The sequence below is a fragment of the Carettochelys insculpta genome, chromosome 3 (assembly GCF_033958435.1).
Source record: "Carettochelys insculpta isolate YL-2023 chromosome 3, ASM3395843v1, whole genome shotgun sequence".
NCBI classification, from domain to species: Eukaryota; Metazoa; Chordata; order Testudines; family Carettochelyidae; genus Carettochelys; species Carettochelys insculpta.
The window spans coordinates 204,084,848-204,111,703 of NC_134139.1; the positions used below are offsets into that span (position 1 = coordinate 204,084,848).

Consider the following 26,856-nt stretch of genomic DNA (forward strand, 5'->3'; position numbering starts at 1 on the left):
GTTCAGCTGTAATTTATTGTTTGCATTATCAGACAGGTGAGTTTTGATGGACTTGAAGGCAGACAAGATGGCTTTATAGGTGGATGGTTTTTGTTTTTTGTTTAAACCATTTTTATTAGTGCACTTGTGTGGCCGCAAAATTATTCTGATCTGTGGCAGCAGCAATTAAATGGTTTGAGACAGAACTGCTTGGCTAAGTTAATTATTAAAATGATGTGGATGATGCTCAAGTTCACGTCTCAGTCATGCCTAGTTTTCTAGCGCCCCCGCCCACCCTGCCAGTGCTTGTTTTGTACCCTGCCCACCTGAAGAAATGAGCACGTAGGGTATTTGTAACTCTTACTGAGAAGACTGTGCTTAATTTCCATTCTTCCTTTCAGATGAAATATAGCACCCACTTCCTTGGGAGTACAACCCCCTGTGCCTGGGATTCTGTGTTGCACCTGTGCTAGATTTGTTGGGGTGTTGAATACCTGCTTCTCAGCAACTGAAAAGGGAAGAGCTCTGTACTTCTCAGCAGTGCACTACATTTTGCATAACTGAACTCTTATAAAGTGTGGTATTCCAAGAGACTACAAAATAATTTATTTAAAAATTAATGTAATCAACTATATAGTCAGAGAGAGAGTCATTGTCACATGACTGGATTTTATATTGGGTATGGAAGCCATTTTGTGTCCATTGTATCTATTGGTACCAAATAATGTGCTGGGGAGCTGTGTGAGGTGTCTGAGGATGCCCTGAATCTATGTATGCCACCAACATGTCTGTGCCATGTTTGTAGGCAGAGTTATAGATTTTAGCTCTGTAGCTGAATTAGAAATGTTTTAGTGTTAGGATTCACGATAGGAGGTGTGATCTCCACCCCAGAGAAGATGATGGGCTGAACAAAAAAAGTCTGAAAACAGCCACGCAGTGTGCAGCGGCAGTCAGTAAAGCAAATAGGATGTTAGGAATTATTAAAAAAGGGATAGAGAATAGGACGAAGAATATCATACTTCCCCTATATAAAACTATGGTACGCCCACATCTTGAGTACTGCGTGCAGATGTGGTCTCGTCACCTCAAAAAAGATATACTGGCATTAGAAAAAGTTCAGAAAAGGGCAACTAAAATGATTAAGGGTTTGGAAAGGGTCCCATATGAGGAGAAGCTAGAGAGACTGGGACTTTTCAGTCTAGAAAAGAGGAGATTGAGGGGCGTTACGATAGAGGTATATAAAATCATGAATGGTGTGGAGAAAGTGAATATTGAAAAGTTATTTACTTGTTCCAATAATATAAGATCTAGAGGATACCAAATGAAATTAATGGGTAGTAGGTTCAAAACTAATAAAAAGAAATTTGTTCTTCACACAGCGCACAGTCAACCTGTGGAACTCTTTGCCGGAGGAGGCTGTGAAGGCCAGCACTCTAACAGAGTTTAAAAAAGAGCTTGATAAATTTTTGGAGGTTAGGTCCATAAATGGCTATTAGCCAAGGGTAAAGTATGGTGCCCCTAGCCTTTAGTCAAAGGCTGGAGACAGATGACAGGAGACAAATCGCTTGATCATTGTCTTCAGTTCACCTCCTCTGGGGCACCTGGCACTGGCCACTATCGGCAGACAGGATACTGGGCTGCATGGACCTTTGGTCTGACCCAGTATGGCCATTCTTATGTTCTTAACAAAAGCTCAGACAGCCAATACACATATCAGAAATGTGGGACATCTCTCCTGGGATGCAACCGATGGTGACAGGCCATTTTTGCTCACCTGAGTCAGGTGACTTGGGCTGAGCACTGGGATGGAAATCAGATGCCCAGACATCCATTCCATGTAGTATGAACATAGACTGGAGTGTTCTGGCAAGCTCAACAACCAATGGCAGTTTGCCACAGCAGCTTACCTGGGTCAGATGACCCTGACTGTTTAGGTGCTTATGGGAAGAAGAAAAGACTTTCTCCCACCTCAGGAAAAAACAATAAAATGGGCTAGCGGCACCTGTCTTAGTTCCTGTTCCAAGGTTCCATGTTCTAACGTGCTGGCTACAGCTCACCAGGTCTTCAGTAATCCAGTAGCTAAGACTGTGTAGCCTGGAATCATACCTCTTATGAGGTGTACTTTGAGTGACTTTCAAGAATCAGCATAAAACTTGACTGGCCTGCATCAATAACTGTAGTTGATGTACGTAAAGTGTCACTTGAACAATTTTTCTCTCTAACCCCATTCTTTCTTTCTTAATAAACATTTAGTTTTTCAGATCTGAAGGATTGGTACGTGTGATGATTTGGGTAAGATCCAAGTGTATATTGACCTGGGACTCTGGCTGGACCCTTTGGGGCCTAGAAGAATCCATGTGGTGTTGGTGAACTAGGTTTTAAAAACCTCTCACTTGAGTAGAGGGCTGTTGGTCTGGGCTGGTATAGGAGCTGGGAAATTTGTGGGTTTGCTTGTGTGGCTTCTGACTGGCCAGTGAGGCTGGCAGAGGGTACTGTTGGATTTGCCTTAGTGAGAAGGAAATCCCAGCCTGGGGCTGTAAGTGTACTGGGTTTTAAGCAAAGATACCCTGGATTGATTCCTTAGCTGTGCCCAGAAACCCTGTCATATTACAATCATGTTAGTCTGTATCTTCACAAAACAAAAAAGCAGTCATGTAGCACTTTAAAAACTAACAAAATAATTTATTAGGTGATAAGTTTTCATGGGGGCAGACCCATTTCTTCAGGTCTGGAAATAGTGCTGGTAGTGAACTGGCACGATGAATATATAACAGAGATAGAAAACAAACAAAAAAAAAAACCTGACAAATCAGCTGAGGGGGCCAAGGGTAGGGAGGAAGTTACTTACTGCAAGTCTAAGTTGTAACTTGCCTGAAATCTCTACAAAGACAGCTTCCCCGTCTTTGATATTTGTAATGTGTAAAGTAATTGCTATCTCTATTAAGGCCAAGGTGCAAAGTGTTGAATTTGAGAATAATTTCCAGTTCAGATGTCTCCCTTTGGAATCTGGTGTTAATCTGCGTTCTACCAAAAATAGACTATCAGGTTTTTAATACTATGGCTACTCTGTTGAAATGCTCACTGACAAGTTTGTGTATTCAGATGCCTAATATCTGATTTGTGTCCATTCATTTTTGGAGAAGTGATTGTCCAATATGCATAGCAGAGGGGCATTGCTGGCACCTGATGGAATATATAACATTAGTGGAAGCACAGGTATATGCGTCTCTGATCGTGTAACTGACAAAGTTCAGTCCAGTGATGGTGTCTCCAGAGTAAATATGTGGGCAGAGTTGGCAACAGGGTTTGTTGCAAGGAAAAGTTCCAGGATTAGTATTTCTGTGGCATGTGTTTGCAAGTGAGAATTTTCCTAAGGTTAGATGGTTGTCCCTAGGCCTCTCACCCAGAGTGTCTTGGAGTGTTGCATCATGTTCCAGTATACGTTGATAATGCGCTGGAGTGGTTTGAGTTGGGGACCATAGGTGGTGGTGGTCTGTTATTGGCCTTGTTTTATCAGATACATAAAATGCAAGCAAATACAAAATTTGGGGGAGAGATGGCAAATACATTTCACCAAACTAGGTAAAGAGAAGAACAATCTCTCACTGTGTGTGTGTGTGTGTGTGTGTGTTAAAAAAAAAAACAAAACATGATCACATTTTGCCGTACTGCAGACAAACCCAGCCAGCCAAATTACCCAAAGAACTCCAGGTAGAATAAAAGGAAAAAATGGACCCTTGATATTTTTATATAATATAATATAATATTTATAAAACAAATACACACCGTATTCTTTGAGGTTTTGTGTGTTGAGATTAAATTAGTTGTGTGTACTCAAGCTATTTTTAATTAGATTTTCCTGTAGGCAATATATTCCTATGTATGGGGTTCTGAGCTGCTCTTGGGATACTTAGCACCTTAGCTCCTACTAATGTCAATGGAAGCAGAGTACTCAGCATCACACAGGATCAGACTTATAGGATACTGAGATTTGTTGATTCTTATACTTCATTTTACTCCACTTTCATATTGATACATAACCAGTCCCTTTTTGTGTGGCCTAAATAAAAAAAAAAAAAAAACGGAGCTGGTACTCAGCTAGCTCCCCGTTACCCTTCTTCCCCCAGCCAATCCCATGGCTGGGGCTGCCAAAGTGCTGGTACTCAGTACCAGCACAAAAAACCACTGGGTATAACTATAGTTAACACCATAAAAGTATACTGGCGTAAAACTGAGATAGTAAAGGAAATAATTTGGCCCATAAGGTTTTTAAGTTTTATGTTCAAAAACAGTTTTAAAAAAAATTCTCAGAATAAAGCTTGAAGAAGAGCGTGCGTCTCTTGATGTTTATGTATTTAATAGTACTGTCTGCATCTTGTTTCCCATAATGTAAGTTGGCACGTGATACTCCTACTACTGCCTTTCTGCACAGCTCAGTTCCTATGGTTACCCAGCCTTTTGTCATGTCACAAAGGTTGGCATTCTGGTTCTCATGAGCCCACTTCTGCACTTTGACTGTCTCTCCTTTCACACCCCTTGCTAAGCTTGGCCTGTTGCTATGCTTGAAGGCCTGACAGCAAGGGGGTTCCCATAGTAACAGGAATGAAAATCTAAGGAAACAGTGCATGGAAATAAAAGGCATGGTTAATTTGAATTTGAACAAGGAAGGAAGTCGTCTTGTAGTTCAGCTTTGTGTATTGCAAGGACCTAAAATTTACCTTTTTTAAAAGTTGCTTTTCAATCTGTAAACTTGTTTATGTTCCCTGTTACTTGATTCATAGAACAAAAGTTGTCATGTTTTGAGTCATGGAGCAATAAGAAACATGTTCCTTTTGAAATTTTGGGCAAGTTTCTGATCAAATACGTTTTCTTTTTTTCCCCATAGAACCAAAACAGGATTTGATTTCTTTCTGCACCATTTTATACATATATGGCTTTTGATTCAATATTAGTTTTAAACCAGGAGCGTCCAAACTTTTTTTTCATCAGGTGCCATGCAGCAATTTTTTACATGTTCCGGAGGCCAAATACAAAATAGCCCCAAACCTCCTCACCCCCACCAATGCACGGCCCCAAACCACCAGCCCCTGCACCCCTAGGTTTAATACACACATCCACACCCCCGGCTGCTCCAAGCCATGCCCAGACTTAACCCCCTGACTGCATCCAGGTACCCTACACCCCAGCCCCGGTGACTCACCGAAGCTGCTGGTGGAGCCACGCCTCTGGACTCCTGAGAGCCACACTGTTTCCGGCCCCGAGAGCTGCACAGCCACCTTTTTAAAATGGCACCACTGCCAGCTCCGTGAGCCAAATGTTGGACATCCTTGGTTTAATGGTTTTTGCTTGAGATACTTTTAATGTAAATTTTTGTGCAGCCTTAAAAGCAGACTTTGTTTTATGAAGTAGTAAACATCAAGTGATCACAACATGTAGAAGCTTTTGAGTAAGGTCCCATTATAGCTGTACCCTTTCCCAAGTAGAGTATCTTTCCTGCTTCACATTTAGTGTTCTCTGGGTCAAATCTAGATATGCGTAGCTCTGTAATGTAACTGCAAGGCAAAAAAGGCAACAACTGGTTTTTGTCCTCAAGCTTCCCAGGGTTTATTATGAACAGTTGAGGAAAAATTATTTCATTTTTTCCAAATTGTAGATAACTTAAGTGATCAGAATTTGGTCTGCAGATTTGGCGCATTAAGTCTTCAGGCCACAGTTGAAATTTTTCTATAGTTTTTTTGAATATTTCTTACTATGCAGAGGAAACATTTAGAAATATTCTGTTTTTGAAACTTTGCCTTGAGGTTTTTTTAAATTCCTGTAGATAAAACCTCACAATCCTTGTACAAATGCCAAACTATGGATGCATAAATATGTTGATACTCTCTCTTGGATGTAGGTAGTGTTTGAAGGTAATAAAATTAAGCACATAAGATACTCCATTTGAGAACAACTTGGAGTGAGATAACAAAAAAAAAAAAAAAAAAAAAAAAACCAACACTCAGATCCAGTAGTAGTAGGCATCCTTCAGTCTGCATAGACTATGGATTGCTCCCTTTATAGTTTCAGTTGAGGACTTCATTTACAGCGTCTACTCTGACTATGAAGACCCACACGAGAGTGACAGTCCTTGCTGCATCTCTTGCAGATGTGGTGGGTGTCTGGCAAGTCCTTAGTGTGCTTGCTGTGCGCTCGCTTCTCCTCTGCTAGCTGTCTGATCCTCATCTCGCCCTTCTGAAGGCCCCTGTGTAACCCCTGCCTCCATCTGCTGCGGTCGTCTGCTAGTTCTTCCCAGTTGTCCAGCTCGATGTCTACCTCTCTGAGGTCTCTCTTGCAGACATCTTTGTAGCGCAAAATGAATGACAATGGACAGCGTTTCCTTGAACTGTGCACGTACCACAGTCTGTGCATCACAAACTCAGATCCATCAACTATTTTATTTCTGACATTATGGGGGGCCACTTTTCTTTATCACAGCTGCAGGCTCTCAGACTCTCTCCTTCCCTCCTACTTTACTGGTCCTTATTAGCAGCCATGATAATGGTGGGGTGTAGGGTAAGAAGCATTTAGTTGAACACAGTGTTGCCAAAGAACCAAGGTTTACTGTTCTGCTACAGAAGCAGCTGATTCTGCTGACTTCCTTTGGCTCATCAGAGGGGATCCCCGTTTGATGGACCTGAGGAAGTCTGTTGGGACTGAGAGCTCTACCAGACTTGTCTGAGTTGTGGGGTGGATAGTGCAGGTGTTGGACAGGTTGGCACTGGGCTCAGAAGCAGAGTTTGATATAAAAAAAAAAAAACTTGTGCATATGCAGATGCTCATTTTCCTGTCATTTCTGTAGGTCTCTTCTGAGACTAAAGGTGCAAAATGCCCTGGAAACAACTTTGCAGTGATTCAATCTGATTCTTCAGAGCAGAAATGCCTTCTGACAAATGGGTCCTGGTTCTCAAGTAAAACAAATACGTTCACCCGGAAAAACTGGGAAACTATTCAAGTGAATGCGTCTGCCAAATGTCCACAAAGGGGCTTGGTACACAGTGTAGTATTCTGCAATAAGCTAACAAGGCTGGCCATTGTTATCGCAAAGGCTGTGTCTGCACTAGCCCCCCACTTCAAAAGGGGGAAGCTACTGAGACACTTCGAGATATGCTAACCAGGTGCTTCCATGAATATGCAGCACCTCATTAGCATAACGGTGGCTGCAAGTGCTGCTTTTGATCGCGTATGGCTCATCTACATGGGGTCCTTTTCAAAAGGACGCTGCAGGCTTCAAAATCCCCTTATTCCTATTTGTTTGCGGGAATAAGGGGATTTTGAAGTGTGCAGGGTCCTTTCAAAAAGATGAGCCACACACGATCAAAAGCAGCACTTTCAAAGTGCCATGGCTGCCATTATGCTAATGATCCACTGCATATCCCTGGAAGCAGCTTGTTAGCATATCCCAAAGTGTCTCATTAGCATTCCCCCTTCAAAGAGAATGGGGGCGGCTAGTGTAGGCATAGGCAGACTTCTTTTAAATGCCTGTGATATTTTAACAGTGATTAAATACAAGGGTTTCCTCACAGTTTCCTGACATAAAAATCTCAAAAGGGTAAAACTGGTTTGCTGCTATTGCTTGATTTAAAGTTTGCAACTTCAGGTAAAAGGCAAAAAGAATTATGTCAGTCCCAAAAAAATGAGGGAGTCCAAGTCATTGCCACTATTTTATCGAGTGTTGGCGACATGCTGTGTCGTGACTGGAACTCAAAAGATGGCCCAGCCCCTGTCCCAAGGGGCTTACGTTCAAACAAAACATTGGCTGTCCATGTGTGCAGAACATGTAGTAACAGACCCACCGCTTACAATAGCAGAATACATTATTACTGGTTGCTTCCATGAGCACAGGATCCAAAATAAACTGATTTGTCAGTCTGATTCAATGGATTTACATTTCAGGTCTTGATATTATGCATGTAATACTGATGATGTGACGGGTGTTTTAAAGCAAGCACTGGATAAAATATGAATACCTAAAAGATGGCAGTTCAGAGACTAAGGATAAAATTTTCAAGTTAGAAGCAACTTGATAATATTGATTTTAAGTCTGTTAGACCGATTTTTTTTCCAAGTTCCTTTCCTCACTATAAATTCCATTAGCTCCATTTGTACAGCACTAAAATTGACCAATATTGAAATTGTGAAATCATAGTAATCTGATGGGTGTAGTGTTCAGTTCAAATTTAAAATTCCGAATGAAGGGTAGTGAGGATGCTCTGTGTTTTAAATCAAATTTATCAGCCTCCACAGATGTCCTGTATGTGCCCCACAATGCCCCACAGTTCTCTGCTCTGGCCTCTCACATCTCCACTGCTCTCAGGTGCGAAGGAATTAGGCAACAGGAATACTGTTTCAGTTTGGCACCTGGAAGGCCACGGCTGTAGGGTCGTGAGAGGCTGAAATATCTTCTTTCTCTTTATTTCATAGTAGCATGGCTGTGGGGTCTGTAGTTCTGTGTATACCCCTGCTAGCTCTGCCCCTCTTTTTTTATTCCTGCACTGCCTGGCACCAGCTGCTGCCCCTCTGTACCATGTGTCACCTAGGCTGTGGGTGGGGGTTGTGCTTGTCCAGTAGAACAAGAAACTTCTTTTCAGCTGTTTACATGTTCTCCTGCCCCCACATCCCCTCTCTTCCCTCCCCAAGAGGCTCCACACATTCTGAAACTTTCCCATGCCCAGCCGCATCACGTGGCTTGATCCCAAACCAATAAAAGGGCATGCTGCACAAGGTGCCAGGAAGCTTGCACATGGGGAGGGTCACAATTTTCAGGGGCTGGCTATAGCAGGGGGTCTTTTAGCCATCTGGGGATTGTCTCCCACAGTGGTCACGATTTTTGGGGGCTGGCTGGAGCCGGGAGTCTTTTAGCTACCCGGTGGAAGTTTCCTTCGGCACACACAATTTTCAGTCAATGTAAGAAATACTTTGTCACTAGAGTGGCTGTCTTCTCAGACCAATTTTTTGTATGGGCTTTATCCAGAGGTCCAAGGGGCTGGCTTTATTTGGGGGTCTTTTAGCCGCCTCGAGCCATAACTGTTTCAGCAATTAGTTCGAGTTTCAGTGTTGCAACCGTGTCTGCTTAAACATATTCTTCTGCTAAGGGGGGTCTTTGCAGGAAGCCTGAATCTGGATTCAGGTCCCAGCATAATCAAAGGGTCTCCATAGCCGGTCACCATTTTCGGGGCTGTCAAACGTCAGCTGTCTTTTTGTCGTGTCTGCTTCATGTCATCTTTTCTAGGAGGCCTAAATCCATATCCAAGGCCAAGCTTAATCAAAGCCTAGGCATGCTGCTCATAGGGGCAGGTAGTGGGTCTCCGTGGGTGGGCACAATTTTCAGGTGCTAGCTGTAGCCCCAGGGGTCTTCTAGCTGCCCTGAACCGTACATGTTTCAATTAAGGCAATGTAGTAGCTACCCAGTTACCACAGTTCTCAAAGCAAGGCTTGTAGTAGGGAATATTCTTGTTCTGCGTCTCTTTCGGCAGCTCCAAATCTGGCTGTAGTCTGGAGTCTTCTAGCCACCCCAAGCTGCAACCGTTTCAATAGTTCATTCAAGTTTCAGTGTAGCACTCGTGTACTTCAACATACTTGACATGGGAGGGGAATGAAGTGTGGGAAGATGTCATCATATACCCACATCTATTTGCTGGGCCAGAATGCTAGAGGGCTCCGGGAACTGTGGGATAGGTTCCCACAATACACTGATACAGTGCTCGATTTAAGCTACTTGTATGTGGCAGCAGTAAGTCGGTTTTGTGGGGAACACGTGGGAAGGTGAAGATGCTCAAAAGTGAATGGATAAAACCCAGCATTAAGAAATCAATTTCAGCTCGTAGTGTAGATGCAGCCTTAGACTTACTCTGCAAATCTGCATAGCTGTCCTAGCTGAAAATACAGCCCATTTACTTAAGATAGCTATTTTCTACTTCTAAAAGAAAAAGTCTACCATGACATGTTCTTTTTAAAGTATTTAATTACTGAACTGTTAGAGAAGAAGCTGTTCCCTATGGGTGGGCCTTTTTGCTTCAACAAGTAGAGATACAGCTCAGAGATATGAAGACAGAGACAGTCTTCAGTGCACTAGACAAATACATAAACTGAGAAAAGGTGGCTGCTGTTCAAATAGAAAACTTATTCTCTCTCAGATTAGATAATGCTTATTTTCACCAACTCATTTTGCAACACAATTAAAAATGTTCCCAGCACACAGCATGTGTAAAATTTAAACTTAAGGTTTGTGAGTGGGATACTGTTCTTACGAAAGGGGCATGGAGACTGTAGTAAAAATGCAGGTAACTTCCCACAGAAGAAAATATAGTTACCAACTAGAAAAGCAACTGTAAATTCACTTCTGAATGGAGGAAAAAATTAAAGTTGCAAAAAGCCCATCATATTTATTAGATGTAGGCCACTAGTGAGTAGAGATCGCTGCTATTATGCTGCTCATACGCTGTTTCCTTATAGCTCTCAGCTATACACTTCTTGTCTGTAATATTTAAACTGTAATCTTCTTGGGCAGAACGCATCTTTTTCTGTGTTTATACAAAGGGATTTTGACATATGACTGGGACCTTTAGGTGATATGGCATCACAAATAAATTACTTAACAAAATTAACTTTTCTCCTTTCATCAGATTAGTGACTGAACCAGAGGCTCTCAAACTGGGAGGGTTCAGACATCAGGTTTTTGGTCTTCCTACGGGGGCCAAGGGCAGAGCAGGTCTCTTCTGTTCTGTCTTAATTGTGTCAGAGGTGAAAATGTTTGTAGTGAAGATGGTAGGCATTCAGTGCAGAGCATTGATGGAATGGTATGAGAGTGAAACCTGTTCAGTTAGAAAACCAATCTTTTGACTTGAACTTTTAGCACTATCTGGAAATCATTCATCTGAATGATCATAGAGTTGTATGACCAGAAGGGACCTCAAGAAGTCATCTGGACCCGTGGTGGGCCCAAACCCAATCTAGACCATCCCTGACAAGTGTTTTGTCTAGCTTGCTCTTAAAAATTTCCAGGAACACAAATTTTGCAACCTCCCTGGACAATTTATTCCAGTGCTTAACCATGCTGCCAGTTAGGAAGTTTTTCCTAATGTCCAACTTAAATCTCCCTTGCTACAATTTAAGGCCATTGCTGTTTGTCGTCAGGGATTTACGAGAACAGAGTTTCTCCTTCCTTTGTGTACAGTCAGTTATGTACTTGAAAGCTGTTTTCACATTTTTCCCCCTCAGTCTTCTCTTTTTTCTAGACTAAAGAAGCCCACTTCTTTGTCTTACATTGTAGGTCTTTTTTTAGACCTTAACTCATTATTTTTGTTGCCCTTCTCTGGACTTCATCCAATTTGACCACATAATTCCTGAAGTGTGACACCCAGATCTGGACACACTACTCCAGTTAAGTCCTAATCAGTATGAGGTAGAGGGTTAGACTCTAGGAAATGTCCAGACTAATAGAAAAGACCACTTGTAAAGATCTTCACTTTCCTCAATTTTTACTATCCTCTACAATTTCATCAGCTTTTCCCATCTACTGTGTTCTGGGCAGATTGACCCATAAATAGCCAGCTCAGACAGCGTCAGTCATCACAGGGTTGAACTCTAGGAAGCATCATGAGTTGGGGCAGGCTTCAAAAAATTACTGTTTTTCCAACAGCAGTGGGGAGTGAGAGCAATGCACTCTGGGATGATGACATCACACACCCACAACCACTTGCAGCACAATTTTTTTCCATAACACACTGGCAAAAAAAAACCCCAAAATGTAATGGGGCTGCAGCAACTGTGGGACAGGGGCCCACAATGCACCACTGCAACAATTGAGCTTAGACAATTTGCCAGAGACAGACTAAGTTGATTTTGTGAGCAGATGTTGACACTCAATGTCAGTTTTAAAAATCTAGTGTTAAAAAGTTGACATTAACAAATTCTACTTTATTCCCAAATATAGCCCATGATCAGCAGCAGCAACCATGGACTCGGTGCCTATTGGTGTCTGGTGCCTCTCTCACTATTTCTGTCCCTCTTACCCTGTCCAGGGCAGAGTGGTGCAGAGGTAGTCTACAGAAACTAAGCCAATCTACTATATCTTCAACCCATTCTCTTTGGGGTCTGCCTGTCCTATTTGAACCATCCATTATGCCCAATACCAGGGTCTTGATATTTTTTCATTGGGAGTTCATTCTGTAAATATGCCCAAATAGCTGCTACTTCTGTTGTATGACCTTCTGCAGTAGGATCTCTTTTGACAGTGTGTTCCTATCTAATTCCTTGTTGACCACCTGCATTCATCCTAGTCTCAGGATCTTACTATAACAACTTTCGAACACCAATATCCTTCTCTTAGAATCTTTCGTTATCACCCATGTCTCACATCCATACAACATGCTGCTGAATATGCATGTTTTCTAGACTTTCAGCTTCATTTTTATGTTAATCGCTTTGCTTTTCCACATCTTACCCATTACCTTCAAACTCGCCCTTGCTTTCACTATTCTAGTCAATATTTCCTTCTTACAGTCTAGACCATATGTTGTTCCCCAGATACGTGAGGTTCTCTACGTTCTCTAGTGTGATCCCATCTACGCTGATCTTGCTTCTTATTTCCTTATTTCAAAATACTATTGATTTTGTTTTATTGATATTCATAATCTATCTGTACTGTTTCCCTTTCTCATTTAGCACCTGCACTGTTTTTGCTAGCTTCTCATCTTCATCAATGGTAACTATATCATCCGCACACCTCAAGTTGTTAATTCTTATCCCATGAACAGATATCCCTTCTGCCTCTTCCTTGATCTTGTCCATGGCTCTCTAGATGCGATATCGGATCTCCTTGTCTCGTACCTCTACTAATTCTAAATCAACTTTCCAACTCTCCGCATTGTCATTGATATTCTTCAATAACTGTATCAGTCTGCTATCCACTCCATATGACTCCAACACCGCCCAAGTCACTTTCTGATTTATACTGCCTTTTGAAAATCAGCGTAGACATACCCATGGCCATGTTCCTAAAATCTGCGTAATGTGGAGAAAAGACTGTGTTCGCAACTGGCCTTTCACACTGTTTGAAGTGGCTCACAACTGAGTGCCAAACTCATGGCAGACATGTCAGCAAGGCAGTGCAGAGACCCAAAGCCGACTGTTCTGTAATTAGATTTGATTATCCCAACACCACATGGGAACTCCGGAAGCACTGTAACTGTTTTACCATGTTGCTACTGAAAGTCCCGTTGGGCTTTCAAGTCCAGGGATAAGTCTGTTCTAGGGAAATAAAAAATTTCAGATATGAGATTTTAGCTGCAGCAATTGCGTAGCTAGAATTGATGTATCAAGAATCGACTTATTTCCCTAATGGAGTTCAAGCCTCTTAATCTCATGTTGACATCCCTTATAGCATGGTGTACATGGGTCAACAGCTGAGCCCAGGGAGGCTGATCTTGCCGCATCTTCCCCAGATGCACAAAATCAAACTCAGGAAGATAACCACAGTGCGTCAATCTTCTGGTAAGTATAGACAAAGCCCTGGTTGCTATACGCCAAAAATCACAAAGGATTCAGGTTACTTCCGTTTTCAAGAGACCCCTCAAGTACCCTTAGTCTGGCTGTAACTCCAGATATCACATCCAAGGTTTAAAGCTAACAAACTTACATATGCAAATGAGTTAGTCTCTGATGTCAAAAGATTATCACAACTCTATAATCTGTCAGCACAGAATGCCTTGTGGGGCTAACCTATGTTGACCTGTTTGATCTCTGGTGTGTATTTTGTAGTTCTGGCCCTGCAAGAGTCCTAACAGCAAGAGAAGATTGAGGTTTTCTTGTCACCTCTCCTTTATTTTCTTCTAGAATTCAAGCTGATGGGACAAGTCCTTTTTGCATGTAGCCTGTTCATGGGGGTGCATGGGCAGTTAGCGAAGTCTTTTTGTATGGGATGATGCATTTAGTTTTGATGGCTCTTCCTAATGAGCAATAGGAAATTCCTGTAATAAGGACAGTACCAGAGAGGTAGCCATGTTAGTCTGTACTACAACAAAACAAAGCAGCAGAAGTGTAGCACTTTAAAGACGATTTATTCAGTGATGGGCTTTTGTGGGACAGACTCAAAGCTGGTCCATTTAGTTTCACTGGTTTATTACTTATTCCTTAATTACTTGCGTGGAGGATGCTGCAAAATCATAGCTTTGAATTCATTAGGCCAAAGTTGCCACTAACTTAGGTGGGAATAAAAGTATTGAAGTGAATGAATTTAGCACTTTTTGGTTAACATCTATATGAACAGAGAAATTTAAAGAAGCTATTTGAAAACTCCTTATGTCTTAAACCAGTGGTGTTCAATAGAAATTAAAGGATTGCCAACCCTCCCCCCACCCCACCCAAAATGTAGCAACTCACCAGAGCCCCATGGCAAAGCTCTGTGCCAGAGCCACAGGAGTAGCTGCAGCTGCCACCACACACCATGTCCCACCAAGTGATGAGCTGCATGCACAGAGTGGGTGGAGGACGCTCCATGTGTGTGGCTCTAAGGAGCCACATTTTGCCATACTGCAGTGTCCAGTTCGCCACATGTGGTGAACAAGTATACTGGCCACCATGGTCTTAAACTATGCTGGTTCATACTTATATAAGCTTTCTGCAGAGTTTGAAATGTTGCATATTAAGGCAATTTGTGCTATATACTTATGAAACCTGGACAACATACAAGCGTCACTTGAAGAATATAATATGTGGAGATACACATCTCCTAAAACCAGAAGGGACCTCAGGAAGTCACTGAGTCCAGTCCCCTACCCTCTGGCAGGACTAAGCAGCATCCCTGACAGACTTTTTTTTTTTTTTTAAATCTGTTTTGTCTCCAATTCCTAAATGGACCCCTCAAGGACTGGGCTCAGAACCCTGGGTTTAGCAGGCCAATGCTCAAACCATTGAAATATTCCTCAGCCCCCCATCATCACCATTGTGCTTCAAGAGAATCCTAAATATCTCTTGGGACGATAGGCGCACAAACACTAGTGTCCTGGAAGAGTCAAACACGATCAGTATTGAAGCCATTATCATTCATCGACAACTTTGTGGGACTGGTCACGCGGTTCGGATGTCTGATCAGCGCCTCCCAAAACAGATTCTGTTTTCTGAATTAGAGGAAGGACAGAGGAGCTTTGGGTGTCAGTGGAAGTGATCTAAGGACACGCTGAAGGCACAGATGGAAAAAGTGCAGCATCGGTGTCAACACTTGGGAGGACCTTGCCCAAGACTGTCCCCGGCAGAGAACAATAATCCATGCGGGGGTGGCGCAATTTGAGAGGTCCTGCCACAGCGCAGACAAGGAGAGGTGGAGAAGAAAAGAGCATCAAAAATGCCCCACACCCCTCCAACAGCTGCTAACACTTGCCCCTTCTGTGAAAGACCTGCCACTCCAGAATTGGGCTGATCAGCCACTAACAGACTCGCAAATAGAAGGGTGACATGCAGACGTTCTACTCGTTACTGAGTGATTGGCAAGAAGGTGATTTGAAACACAGTATGCTAACATGTTAGCTTTCAAGATGCATCACTACCTGTATGACTCGGACTGCATAAAGAAGTGGGTCTGTCCCAGGAAAACTCATCACCTAATATTTTATTTTGTTAATCTTTTAAAGTGCTACATGACTGCTTTTTCATTTTTATCCTGTCAGTAATAAAGCTTTTCATTTTTGGTATTCAGATTTTCAAGTGTATTTCTTCCCTAACAACTTAACCAGGGGGCTTGAAAAATTTACCAAACACCAACAAGTTTGTGGACCAAGACTAGTTTCCAGACTTAAACACAGTGGTGCCCTTTTGGCCCATCTGCTTTCTAGGCATTCCTTGCTGTTTATGGTGCTGAAGACCTTTCATGTCTTGTTGGCTGAACTGCATCCCCCTTTAATTCCAGGCTCATCTCACTTTCCCTCCACCTCTCTGCCACCCCCTCCTCCCCCACACAAATGCCAGATAATCCATATTTCTTCCTTCCTCCATCATAATAGTAGGGATTCTCCAAAAATAAATCAGGTTAATACTATTCCCCGTTCATCCCTCAAATTCATTGAATCCTCTACTAGGGTGACTCCGTCAGCAGGAATGAGCTACATGCTTTCCTCTCTGTTGGTGGTGGTCAGAAATCACTGCTGTGGTGTTCTTACTCTGTCAAATGATAACCATTCAACTATGTGCATGTACTTCCTCTATACGCTGCCCTGACTCTGTGCAGATAGTCAGCACAGCAAATCCTGAGAGAACCTCCATAAAGACCACAAAATATGATAAGGTGGAAAGGGGCCCAGTCAGGTTTATTGTCAACAAAGCATCCTGGCTCAGTGACTACAAATACACTTGCACATATGTGCTTTTTGTAATGGACTCAGCATAGTCAGTGGTGGGATTTTCCACTGCACCTTAGGCTGGACAAGGACAGCCCTTACAAGAAACATTTTTATACATAGATATGAAAAGTTACACATCAGTCCTGATGTATTAGGATGCCACCATTCCTAGCTACTACCTCTGTAAATGGTGGTTTTGATCAAAACGTCGCTATCTATTAGACTGTTGCACTGGACCCTGATCTGAATCTGGGTCGGTATGTTCCTGTTAGCTGTGGGAAATGCTCTGGAATGTGTTTGACTGGTGCTTAGTACCTCTTAGGTATGAGTGATTCTGCAATTCAGCCCTGGTCCTGACAGGTTCTATAAGCAGGGCCTGTATCTTGCTCACGGTTTCATTTTGCTTTGTATTTGCAAAGTCTTGACTACTTTTATCAGTCCTGTGATCAATATGTGCTTATGTTTCAGACCTCTTTATTTCAGTGGGTAGTGCTGGTGGGTGGCTATGACATGCAGAGAGCTATGTCCTGGAGTGGTTCCAGGAGTGATACCCTCAATTGCTGGAGGAAGAGGTGGTAACAGCCTTTACTCATCTCTCCCCACCACCCAATTCTGTAGTAGATTTTCCTCTCCCAGTCAGTAGTCACTGCACACTGAGGCTCTCTTTAGACATGACACTGGTTACACACAGATCATGTTTGAAGGTTACCTATAGTCATAAGTGCTAGATGATTTATTTTAAATGGCCGGTTTAAGTCTTCAGAAGTTGCTATCTCTTATCAAGGAAAGATTTTTACTGGTCTTGGGCAAGTGGATTTTTTTCAACCCCTGGATTTAACACTGTATGAATTAATGCTCAGTGAATACCAATTTGATCTTAATTGGATGCAATTGTAGATTTCCACCCCTCTCGCCCATGGTACTCTGGAATTCTCAAGAGCCCATCTGAGCATGGGTGTAGAGTGAGAAGAGGAGTCTCAGCTGGCTGAACAAAACTCTAACACTTATCTTTGCAAATTAAAGTGGTTATCATTGGCATTCAGCAGCCCCTAAAATACTGTATAAAGACCATATTTAGCAGAAGTGCAAATTAAAAATTAAGTACCTTTTTCAGTACCTCTAATCAGAATTGAAGAATTTAAAAATTAAGTGAGAAAGGAGTTCTGTTTTGAACAGATGGCTTTTCTTGATAGTGCTATATGCATAATTAAATGTGTATTTGCTGCCTTTTAACAACGTTGAACTTAAAACTTTTTGTCAAAACTGAGAGAGTGTGCTGTATACAACCGTCTGGTGTGCTAACCCAGTGGTTCCAAACCTTTTCATCAACACAACATGCTTAAGTGACACAAACAATTCCACGGCACACCCACTTTTTCCGGCTGAATTGATTGCTCATAAATGCAGAGTCACGGCAGGGGAGGAGGAGAATTGATGACCTTGGGCTGGCTGGGGATTCACGCACCAAGGCTGACCAGCTCCATGCTAGCTGGAACTCAGGCAATTTCCCCTTTAAAGAGGCTTTGCAAAGGGCTGTGCGAGGGAAATGGATGACTCCACGCAAGCTGGGACTCAGGCATCCTTGCTGCTTGAGCCCTCAACTGGCATGAAGTCATCTAAGTGTGCTGTGAAATGTTATCAGTTACCACCTGCCCTTGACGCCGATGAAATTTTCATGGCATGCTGGTTGAAAACCACTGCACTAAATTATAGGCAATGTTTATGGCTTATTATGAGATACCATCAAGTTTGGGAGTAAATGCCTATAAATCCTTTTGTCCCATCCCATTAACTACTCCTTTTTGCACTATGTTTTTGCTGTCCCCTCACTGTCAGAAACATGAATGCAAAACTAATTAGCAGTCAGTTTTAAGTACAGGACAGGGCATTTTTTTGATGTTTGCACAACCAAAGTGTCTGTATCGAATGTGATGGGGTCAGTCACAGAGACACCTTTTAAGACTCATCTGATGTGGTGATCCTACTACTCATCAAGTTGCCTACGTACCCTTTACAAAAGCCCACCACCCTGTTCTGCTGAGCCAGAATCTGTGGTCTCCTCCAACAAAGGCATAGATTTGGGACTCTCATAGCCCACAGCAGAGTGACACAGACGCTGAGATCCACTCAGCTCTGTGAATTCTCAATGGACTTGACGCAGCACCCATGTACCTGGCCCCATTGGGACCAAAACCCTAAATAAATTGGTCATACTATGCATAAAGCTTATACAGAGTGATCTTGTAAGTTATTTATCAGAGAGGTAGCCAAGTTAGTCTGTATCTTCAAAAACAACAAGAAATTCTGTGGTACCTTATAGACTAACAGATATTTTGGAGCATAAGCCGAAGTAGGTCTTTGGGCACGAAAGCTTGTGCTCCAAAATATGTTAGTCTATAAGGTGCCACAGGACTTCTTGTTGTTTTCTTAAGTTATTTGCCACCTTTATCAATGAAAGAGGTGCACAGCTGTTGTTGTTTTTCCCCCCCCACCCTGGGCAACTATTATTTGCACTGTTTATTAATAAACAGAAATGATTTTGTTAGGTATAAAAAGTAGGATTTAAGTGATTGCAAGTGATAACAGATCAAGGCTACGTCTACACGTGAACGCTACATCAAAATAGCTTATTTCGATGTAGCGACATTGAAATAGGCTACTTCAATGAATAACGTCTACACGTCCTCCAGGGCTGATGCTGTCGGCGTTCAACGTTGACGTTGGGCAGCACCACATCGAAATAGGCGCTGCGAGGGAACGTCTACACACCAAAGCAGCACACATTGAAATAAGGGTGCCAGGAACAGCTGCAGACAGGGTCACAGGGCGGACTAGCGCTTCCGGGGTAACAGCTAGCCGCTCCCTAAAAGGGCCCCTCCCAGACACACTCAGCCTGCACAGCACGCGGTCTGCAGATCCATAGGCACGCACGCCTCGAGCGACACAGTCTTGGACCCCCAGCAGCAGCCAGAGGTCCACACAGCCGCCCCTGTAGGAGCAGCGCTCGCCCTGCTCCATGCCATGCAGGAGGCAGCTGAGACATCCTTGCCACAGAGGAGGAGCTGCCCGCAGGGCAGAAGGATGCAACCCCCAACCCTGCAGCACCCCGCCCGCCCCCCCCCGCCTCATACGCTGCCGGCTGTGGAGCTACCCCACCAGCACCAACTGGTGGGGCCCCCGGGGTGCGGGGCTTACCTCCAGGGTGGACTCCGCCTCTGGGGCCTGCTGGGGCTCGTCGGCCGATGTATCAAGCGTGGCCAGAGGGGAGGAGGTGTGCTGGGGGCCCAGGATGTCCCTGAGCTCCCTGTAAAAGGGACAAGTGATGAGGGCGACCCCAGATCGGCCGGCCGCATCCTGGGCCCAGGCGTAACCCTGCTGCAGCTCCTTCACTTTACTGTGGACATGATCCGGAGTGCAGGCAGGGTGACCCTGGGCGGCCAGGCCCTCGGCCAGCCGAGTGAACGCATCCACGTTCCGCCTCTTGCTCCCCATTACCTGGAGCACCTCCTCCTCACTCCAGAGCCCCAGCAGGTCCCGAAGCTCAGCCTTCGTCCAGGAGGGGCCCCGCTGCCGCTTCCCAGCCTGGCTGCTGGTCTGGGAGCCCTGGCTCCCCTTGTGGGGGGTGCCCTGGGGGCGCTTTGGGGGCTTGGGGGGCAGCCATCACAGCGGTGGGCGGCTGTTCTGGCTGCAGAGGAACGTGCAGGCTGGCCGCGTGGCTGGGCTGCCGCCTGCACGCTCTCTCAGCTTCCTGCACAGGAAGGCAGGGGGCGGGGAGCTTTAAGGGGCTGCTGCACACGGCGACCATCGAGCTCAGGGGCTGGAGAGAGCGTCTCTCAACCCCTCAGCTGATGGCTGCCATGGCGGACCCCGCAATTTCAATGTTGCGGGACGCGCAACGACTACATGTTCACTACTTCGACGTTGAACGTCGAAGTAGGGCGCTATTCCCATCTCCTGATGGGGGTAGCGACTTCGACATCTCGCCGCCTTACGTTGATGTCAACTTCAAAATAGCGCCCGCCACGTGTAGCCGTGACGGGCGCTATTTCGAAGTTGGTGCGGCTACTTCGAAGTAGCCGGCACGTGTAGACGCGGCCTAAAATAAGTTACTAAGCAAAATAAAACAAAACACACCACCCAATACTCTAAAAAACTTTACATGCAATTTCTTACCCAACAGTACTTCTAATAATTTTTTCTTGCAAGCTCAGCAGCCTCTGGGCCTCTTCCTTCCCCCTACTCAGTCTTAGGGTATGTCTTCGCTAAACAGAAGATCCACCCGGTTAGGTTTCATCTCCTGGGGTTGGATTTTGCGTGTCTAGTGGTGACGTGCGAAATTGAACTGTCAGGGTTGACCCCTGTATTCCTCCATCTCACAAAGAGTAAGGGAGGTCTGTTATAGATTACAAGCTCATTGAGTCAGGAGCTTTCTTCTGCTGTTTTTATATAGTGCCTTGCACAATGGGCCTTGACTTTTGGTTAACCATTAGGGAATACTGTAGTAAAAGTAATGAAATAGCTTTAGTATTTGGTGATCAACTGTACAGGATTGATCTGTTGTTTGGGGACCGTACTACTGTAAAAGTTCTGTTATCCGGCACCCTGGGGAAGTGAGGGTGCCAGATAATCAAATGTGCTGGATACTGGAGCAGGGCTGGTGGCCCTACTCCAACAGCCCCACTGCATGCCAATTGTCTGTGTGCCAGATGACCAGACTTTTACTCTACCAACATAAGGGGGAGGTGTGAATTGTGATGCAAGCCTGGGAGAAACAGCAGTGACTCCAGAACTTTTGGATGTAGAAGACCACATACTTGTTATATTATGAGCTCACCCCAGCCTCGTAGCACACAGAGAATAAAATGGGAGCTGCTTTTACAGTGAAAAACGGGTCACAATCAATGTCTGGAAACTTGTAACTCTGCATTGCTTCTAAACAGTGGGCCCTCCTTTTGAAGCTGGAAATTCATTACCACCCCAGTGTGCATGGCAATTAAGCATGTCCTGCTCCTCAGGGATGTCATGCTGGATGATGTATAGGCAACAATAGATGGATTTGAGGCAATGGGCTTTCCTGATTGTGGTGAAGGGGATAGATAAGATGGGTATTCTGATAATGGTCCTCTGACCTTTCCTGTACATATGTAAACAGAAAGGGATATTTTTCCGTGGTTATGCAAGTGTTGGTGGATCACTCTGGATGATTTACTGACATCAGCAAAAGTCCACGGCGCTGGCATTTTTGGGAATATAGGACATTTTGGAAGGTTGAGAGAAGGGACATCTTTCTGAAGCTATCCTATTGATATAAATGAGATTGCAAGGATAGTTGTGATTTTCAAGACTCCTTTTCTTCCCATGCTCATGAAGCAATGTAATAAATATCTGGGCAGAAGCAAGGACAGATTTAACTATTGCCTGAGCTGGTACAGGGTGATTGTGAAGTGTACTTCTGGAAGATGGAAGGAGATATTTCATGATCAGCATGGCCCTCAGTGAGGAAAATATTCCTTTTATTGATGTATATTGGTGGTTGCATAACTTCCGCATGGCCAAATTGGGGTGTGCTTTTGCCAGAATGGAGGAATGAAGTGGACAAGCAGTCTGCTGAGTTTGAACAGCCTGATACAAGATCAGTTGCAAGTGTGGCTTGTGGGGTTTTTTGTTTAAACAAAAAGTGCAATACAAGGTCATTAAAGCTGTATCACAGTGAACAGCTGTTGTGCATTTTATATCACGTGTGTACATAAACATAAAATATATGGTTCTCACTATTGTTCCATATTCACTGTATAGGTTAGTAGCAGTGTCCAAAGGCACCATGCATCTACACAGTTAGGTTCTGTGTAAGCATAATTAGAAATGGTCTCTGTCCTGAAAAGCTTGGCACCTAATTAAAGACAAGCTATAAGAGACTGATATACTGTTGCACAACATGGGAACTTCTTTTTAGTGCTTATGTTTCCACTAAGTGAAGTCTGACATATGATCACTTTTATGACATTCCTAACTTCTTCCATAAGGTAGCTTTCGCTTGGGAGAATGATGGTAAAGCTGGCATATTCATAAGACCACATATGGCTTACTACTGATGTTTTCCACAAAGCTGGAGCCTGCTGCTATTTAATTTACTGTTTTGTTTTCTAGCCGTTTCATCCTATGGTCAATTTGGAATGCTCCAGGGACTTCCGGCCATTTCTATGTGCCCTGTATGCTCCAGTCTGTATGGAATATGGACGTGTAATTCTCCCATGTCGCAGGCTTTGTCAACGTGCATACAGCGAATGTTCCAAACTCATGGAGATGTTTGGTGTCTCTTGGCCAGAGGATATGGAATGCAGCAGGTCAGCAAATCTGTGTGTGGATTTTTTTTTTTTTTTTTTTTTTAAAAAGAACCACCATCTAAAAAAATTAATGTGTTCCAGGATGTTTTAAAATGTCTCTTTTCCAGCCCAGCAATATGTTTTCCACTACAAACAATAGTCCTATTTTCCTTCCTTTTGTGTGGTATCAGCCCATTTCCTGGGAAGGAAACTACTTTCATATTTCTCTCATTACCAAACATATACAAAAAGCCCCATCCCCCAAAAACATTTATATGTGACGGGGGTAAATTGGGTGTTCATATTTTTAAGGGAATTAATAAGACAGTTCCTTTTTATTCCTCCTGAGTGCGTGCGCGCACATGCACGCACAGAGTGTTTGCCCAATGCACCAGTCTGGTTAAAGCTGTGCTAGGCAGCCATAGGTAACATTTGATACCTTTAAAAACCAGTGTTACAAACTGTACTGTACTGAGGTAAGCACAGTTTTCTATTACGTTTAATGGGAGAGTAAAATGTTATTTAAAAGAACCTTCAACTTCTTATTTGAAAAAGCAAGCATCCCTGGAGAGAATGCAAAGAAAACATTTCCCTGTTACTTTAAGGAGGTAGCTTTGTAGCTTGTTGTGAGGAGATGATGATCAAACTGTTTCAGAGTAGAACTCAGCATCCGCAGACTGAAAATATCAATGAGTACTTTTATTCAAGCTGCTTTTGATGGCATGTACCCTCTTCTTTGTAATCTCTCTGTTCTTTAGTTCATTTAAAAGTGGTATTGGTCTACCTATGGAGTTAGGCTGAGAATTCTTCGCCAGTTTCACTCTTTTTTTTGGGTGACTCATTCCTGATTTTCCCAAAAGATTGTTTTTTAAGCTTTCTATTTCCCATGCTACTATTGCAAGTACAGTAATACCATGAACACTGTTGTCAGTCCAAACACACACGTCATGAGTCAGATCCTCAAATGGTGTGGTTGTTTTAACTGCCGTCTTTCAGCTTTTGAGCCAACCCATAAAGTGTGCATGTGTCTCAGGTCCAAAATGGAATCTTAAGTACATATAATTTTGACCATCCTACTTAAGGGAGGACTCCACTTACTCTCTCCTAGATTCCAGACTTGGAAGCTGCTTATTTAGTTAGTTTTCCCTCTTCCTTTATTGCTTTTCTCAGCCCCTACTCTAATTGTCCTCTTGAGTGGCCTTCCTGCTTTTCATGGTCTACCACATTTTTCCCATGAATGCCCTCAGCCCTTTCCTGCACTAGTATTACCCTGACCAGTCCCAGGCTCTTCTGTGCCTGGTTCTTCACATTCCAGTATCTGTGCTCACTCTCTTGCTTACCATGTTCTGCTGCCATTCATTGGCTTTTCTTCTGTTCCACTTCCTTGTTTCCTCAGTGTCTGCCTAGATACCTAACCATAGCGGCTTTAGTCTTATTTAAATGGTGAGAGTTAGTGATGAATGTTCCCTGTAACTTTTTCGATGCATGTAATAAATTGTGTTATTGAGGCATATGCAGATGTGCGCCACCAGTTGAAACACATGCTTCCAGCTGTTGGCACTCTGCTAATCAGCTGGACAGCATTTGAATTGCTCTTGGGTAGCCTCCTGAATGCTCGGCTTACAGGGAGCACTGCTGGTGACCGTAATACGAGGTAGCCTTGCTACCGGAGTATCTGCAGTCTACTTGCACGGACTCCTGTCAAACGGCAACTGTCTTGCCTGGTACCCACCTCAGTGAAAGAAGGGGGAAGTTCCCGGACAAAGGAACTTTCAGGAGAGAAGGTGAGAATGGGGCAATCATGTACCAGATTTAAAGAGTTGAACGACTTGCAATAAAATTGACCTGGCAGCATTGGAAATTAGAGAGAAGAACATACTTTTTTTAGTTTAAGAAAGATCAAGAATAGTTCAGTAATGATAAACTGCTATTAAATGCAAAGCTAAATCTCTGCCTTAACTACACCAGTATACTACGTGGCAACTTACTAAAAATTAAAACATGAAATTTTATTGTTTTTTAGCAGATTAAAGCAATGACTTTTACAAGCACTGTAAAGTGTTCCTGACAGGAGACATGGCATCTTGTGTGTCTACAGCACTAAACTCCCTGTCTGAGCTTAGGTTCCCCTTCCGCAGAGTGTTTATGCACGTGCTAGGTATGTGAGAAGCCTTGCTGAGTTTCCATTATGGAATTACTCCCACTGAATGTTAGTCATCAACTTAAGTGCTGTGCTGAATCTGACTGTACAGAGGGAGAATCAAATTTTTGGTCATGTGATCCATTGATTACCTTTTTGTGTAGATTCTTTATTTCCATCCAGTTGTTGTTTTGTAAAGCTAGAGAGGTAATGCAGAAGAGGCCAGCCAGAGTATAGAGACATACAGAGAGAGAATGATATAATTTCTCTTTTTTTTTTTTTTTTTTTTTTTCCTTTCAGATTCCCAGACTGTGATGAGCCATATCCTCGTCTCATAGATCTCAATTTAGCTGGAGAGCCCACAGAAGAGGCCCCAGTGGCAGTGCAGAGGGACTATGGCTTTTGGTGTCCCCGGGAATTGAAAATAGACCCGGATCTGGGTTATTCTTTCCTGAGGGTACGAGACTGTTCCCCTCCTTGTCCAAATATGTACTTTAGACGTGAAGAGCTCTCCTTTGCCCGATACTTCATCGGAGTGATTTCCATCGTCTGCCTTTCTGCTACCTTGTTTACTTTTTTAACTTTTCTGATTGATGTCACAAGATTCCGCTATCCTGAAAGACCCATTATATTTTATGCTGTCTGTTACATGATGGTGTCATTAATTTTCTTCATTGGCTTTTTGCTGGAGGACCGAGTAGCATGCAATGCATCTAGCCCTGCCCAGTACAAGGCTTCCACAGTGACACAGGGCTCTCATAACAAGGCTTGCACCATGCTTTTTATGGTACTGTATTTCTTTACCATGGCTGGCAGTGTTTGGTGGGTCATTCTTACCATCACATGGTTCTTGGCAGCTGTGCCAAAGTGGGGCAGTGAAGCAATTGAGAAGAAGGCATTGCTCTTCCATGCCAGTGCATGGGGCATTCCAGGAACTCTAACCATCATCCTTTTAGCAATGAATAAAATTGAAGGTGACAATATTAGTGGCGTGTGTTTTGTTGGCCTCTATGATGTGGATGCATTACGATATTTTGTTCTTGCCCCTCTCTGCCTGTATGTTGTGGTTGGAGTTTCTCTGCTGCTAGCTGGCATTATCTCTCTCAATCGGGTTCGCATTGAAATCCCATTAGAAAAAGAGAACCAGGACAAGCTGGTGAAGTTCATGATCCGGATTGGAGTGTTCAGTGTTCTGTACCTCGTTCCACTCTTGGTTGTAATTGGCTGCTATTTCTATGAGCAGGCTTTCCGAGGTGTGTGGGAGACAACATGGATACAAGAGCGCTGCAGAGAATATCACATCCCGTGCCCATATCAGGTGAGGAAACTGGTAATTGGATATTCAGGAATACAAAGATGTGAAGGGAGGAGACACTGTAGGGAATTAACTGCCATGTATTGCTAAAAAGCAGCTGCTGCTCCGGGGGGGAGGGATCTTGCCATTAGTTATGTTCTTTGAACAATGCATTTGATTCATCTTCAAAAAGTCTGTTACAAGACAAGTATGGGGGTGTAGGAAATGAGCAGTGCACCTTTGGCAGAACCTTGGAGAACTATGACCTTTTTGTTTTATAGACAACGAGATTTATAATGCTTTTCTCATTGTTATTTTTGAGGGTTTTTTTATGACAGAGGAAGGAGCATTTTTGTACCAATTCCAAGAGAGAGGTACTAGGGCTTATATTTGAAGGGGGAATTACAAACAAGTGTTTTTTGTTTCAAGCCTTGCCCTAAGAGAGGTGTGATGTGCAACAGGATATCATCAGTCTGCTTGTTAAAAAATTTAAATGGTTTGTGGTTTTCTGTGTCTGTATCTAATGAAGTTTTAGTGATTCTCAACTGCGTTTTGCATAGCCCTGTCGGTACGGTAACTCATCTAGATGTTTGCCTAATTTTACAATGGGCTACATAAAAAGCACTAGCAGAGTCCATACAAACTCAGATTTTGTACAGACAATGACTTCTTTATACCACTCTATTATATACAAGTGTATATACAATATTTATATTCCAATTAATTTATTTTATAATAATAATTGTAAAA

The 26,856-nt window shown here is 43.3% G+C and overlaps 1 protein-coding gene across 4 annotated transcripts in view; it reads left to right on the top strand.

Moving 5' to 3' along the window:
- FZD3 (frizzled class receptor 3) overlaps nt 1-26,856 on the top strand; it is a 106,660-nt gene that overhangs the window by 31,492 nt on the left and 48,312 nt on the right. For 2 of the 4 annotated variants that reach the window (XM_074991458.1, XM_074991459.1), the window contains exons 3-4: nt 22,497-22,693; nt 25,113-26,130. The exons of 1 other annotated variant lie outside the window; for it this stretch is intronic. In XM_074991458.1, the coding sequence (XP_074847559.1) occupies nt 22,497-22,693; nt 25,113-26,130 (1,215 nt within the window). The remainder of the gene's footprint in view (nt 1-22,496; nt 22,694-25,112; nt 26,131-26,856) is intronic. One more of the 4 variants, XM_074991460.1, reaches the window with a different exon arrangement.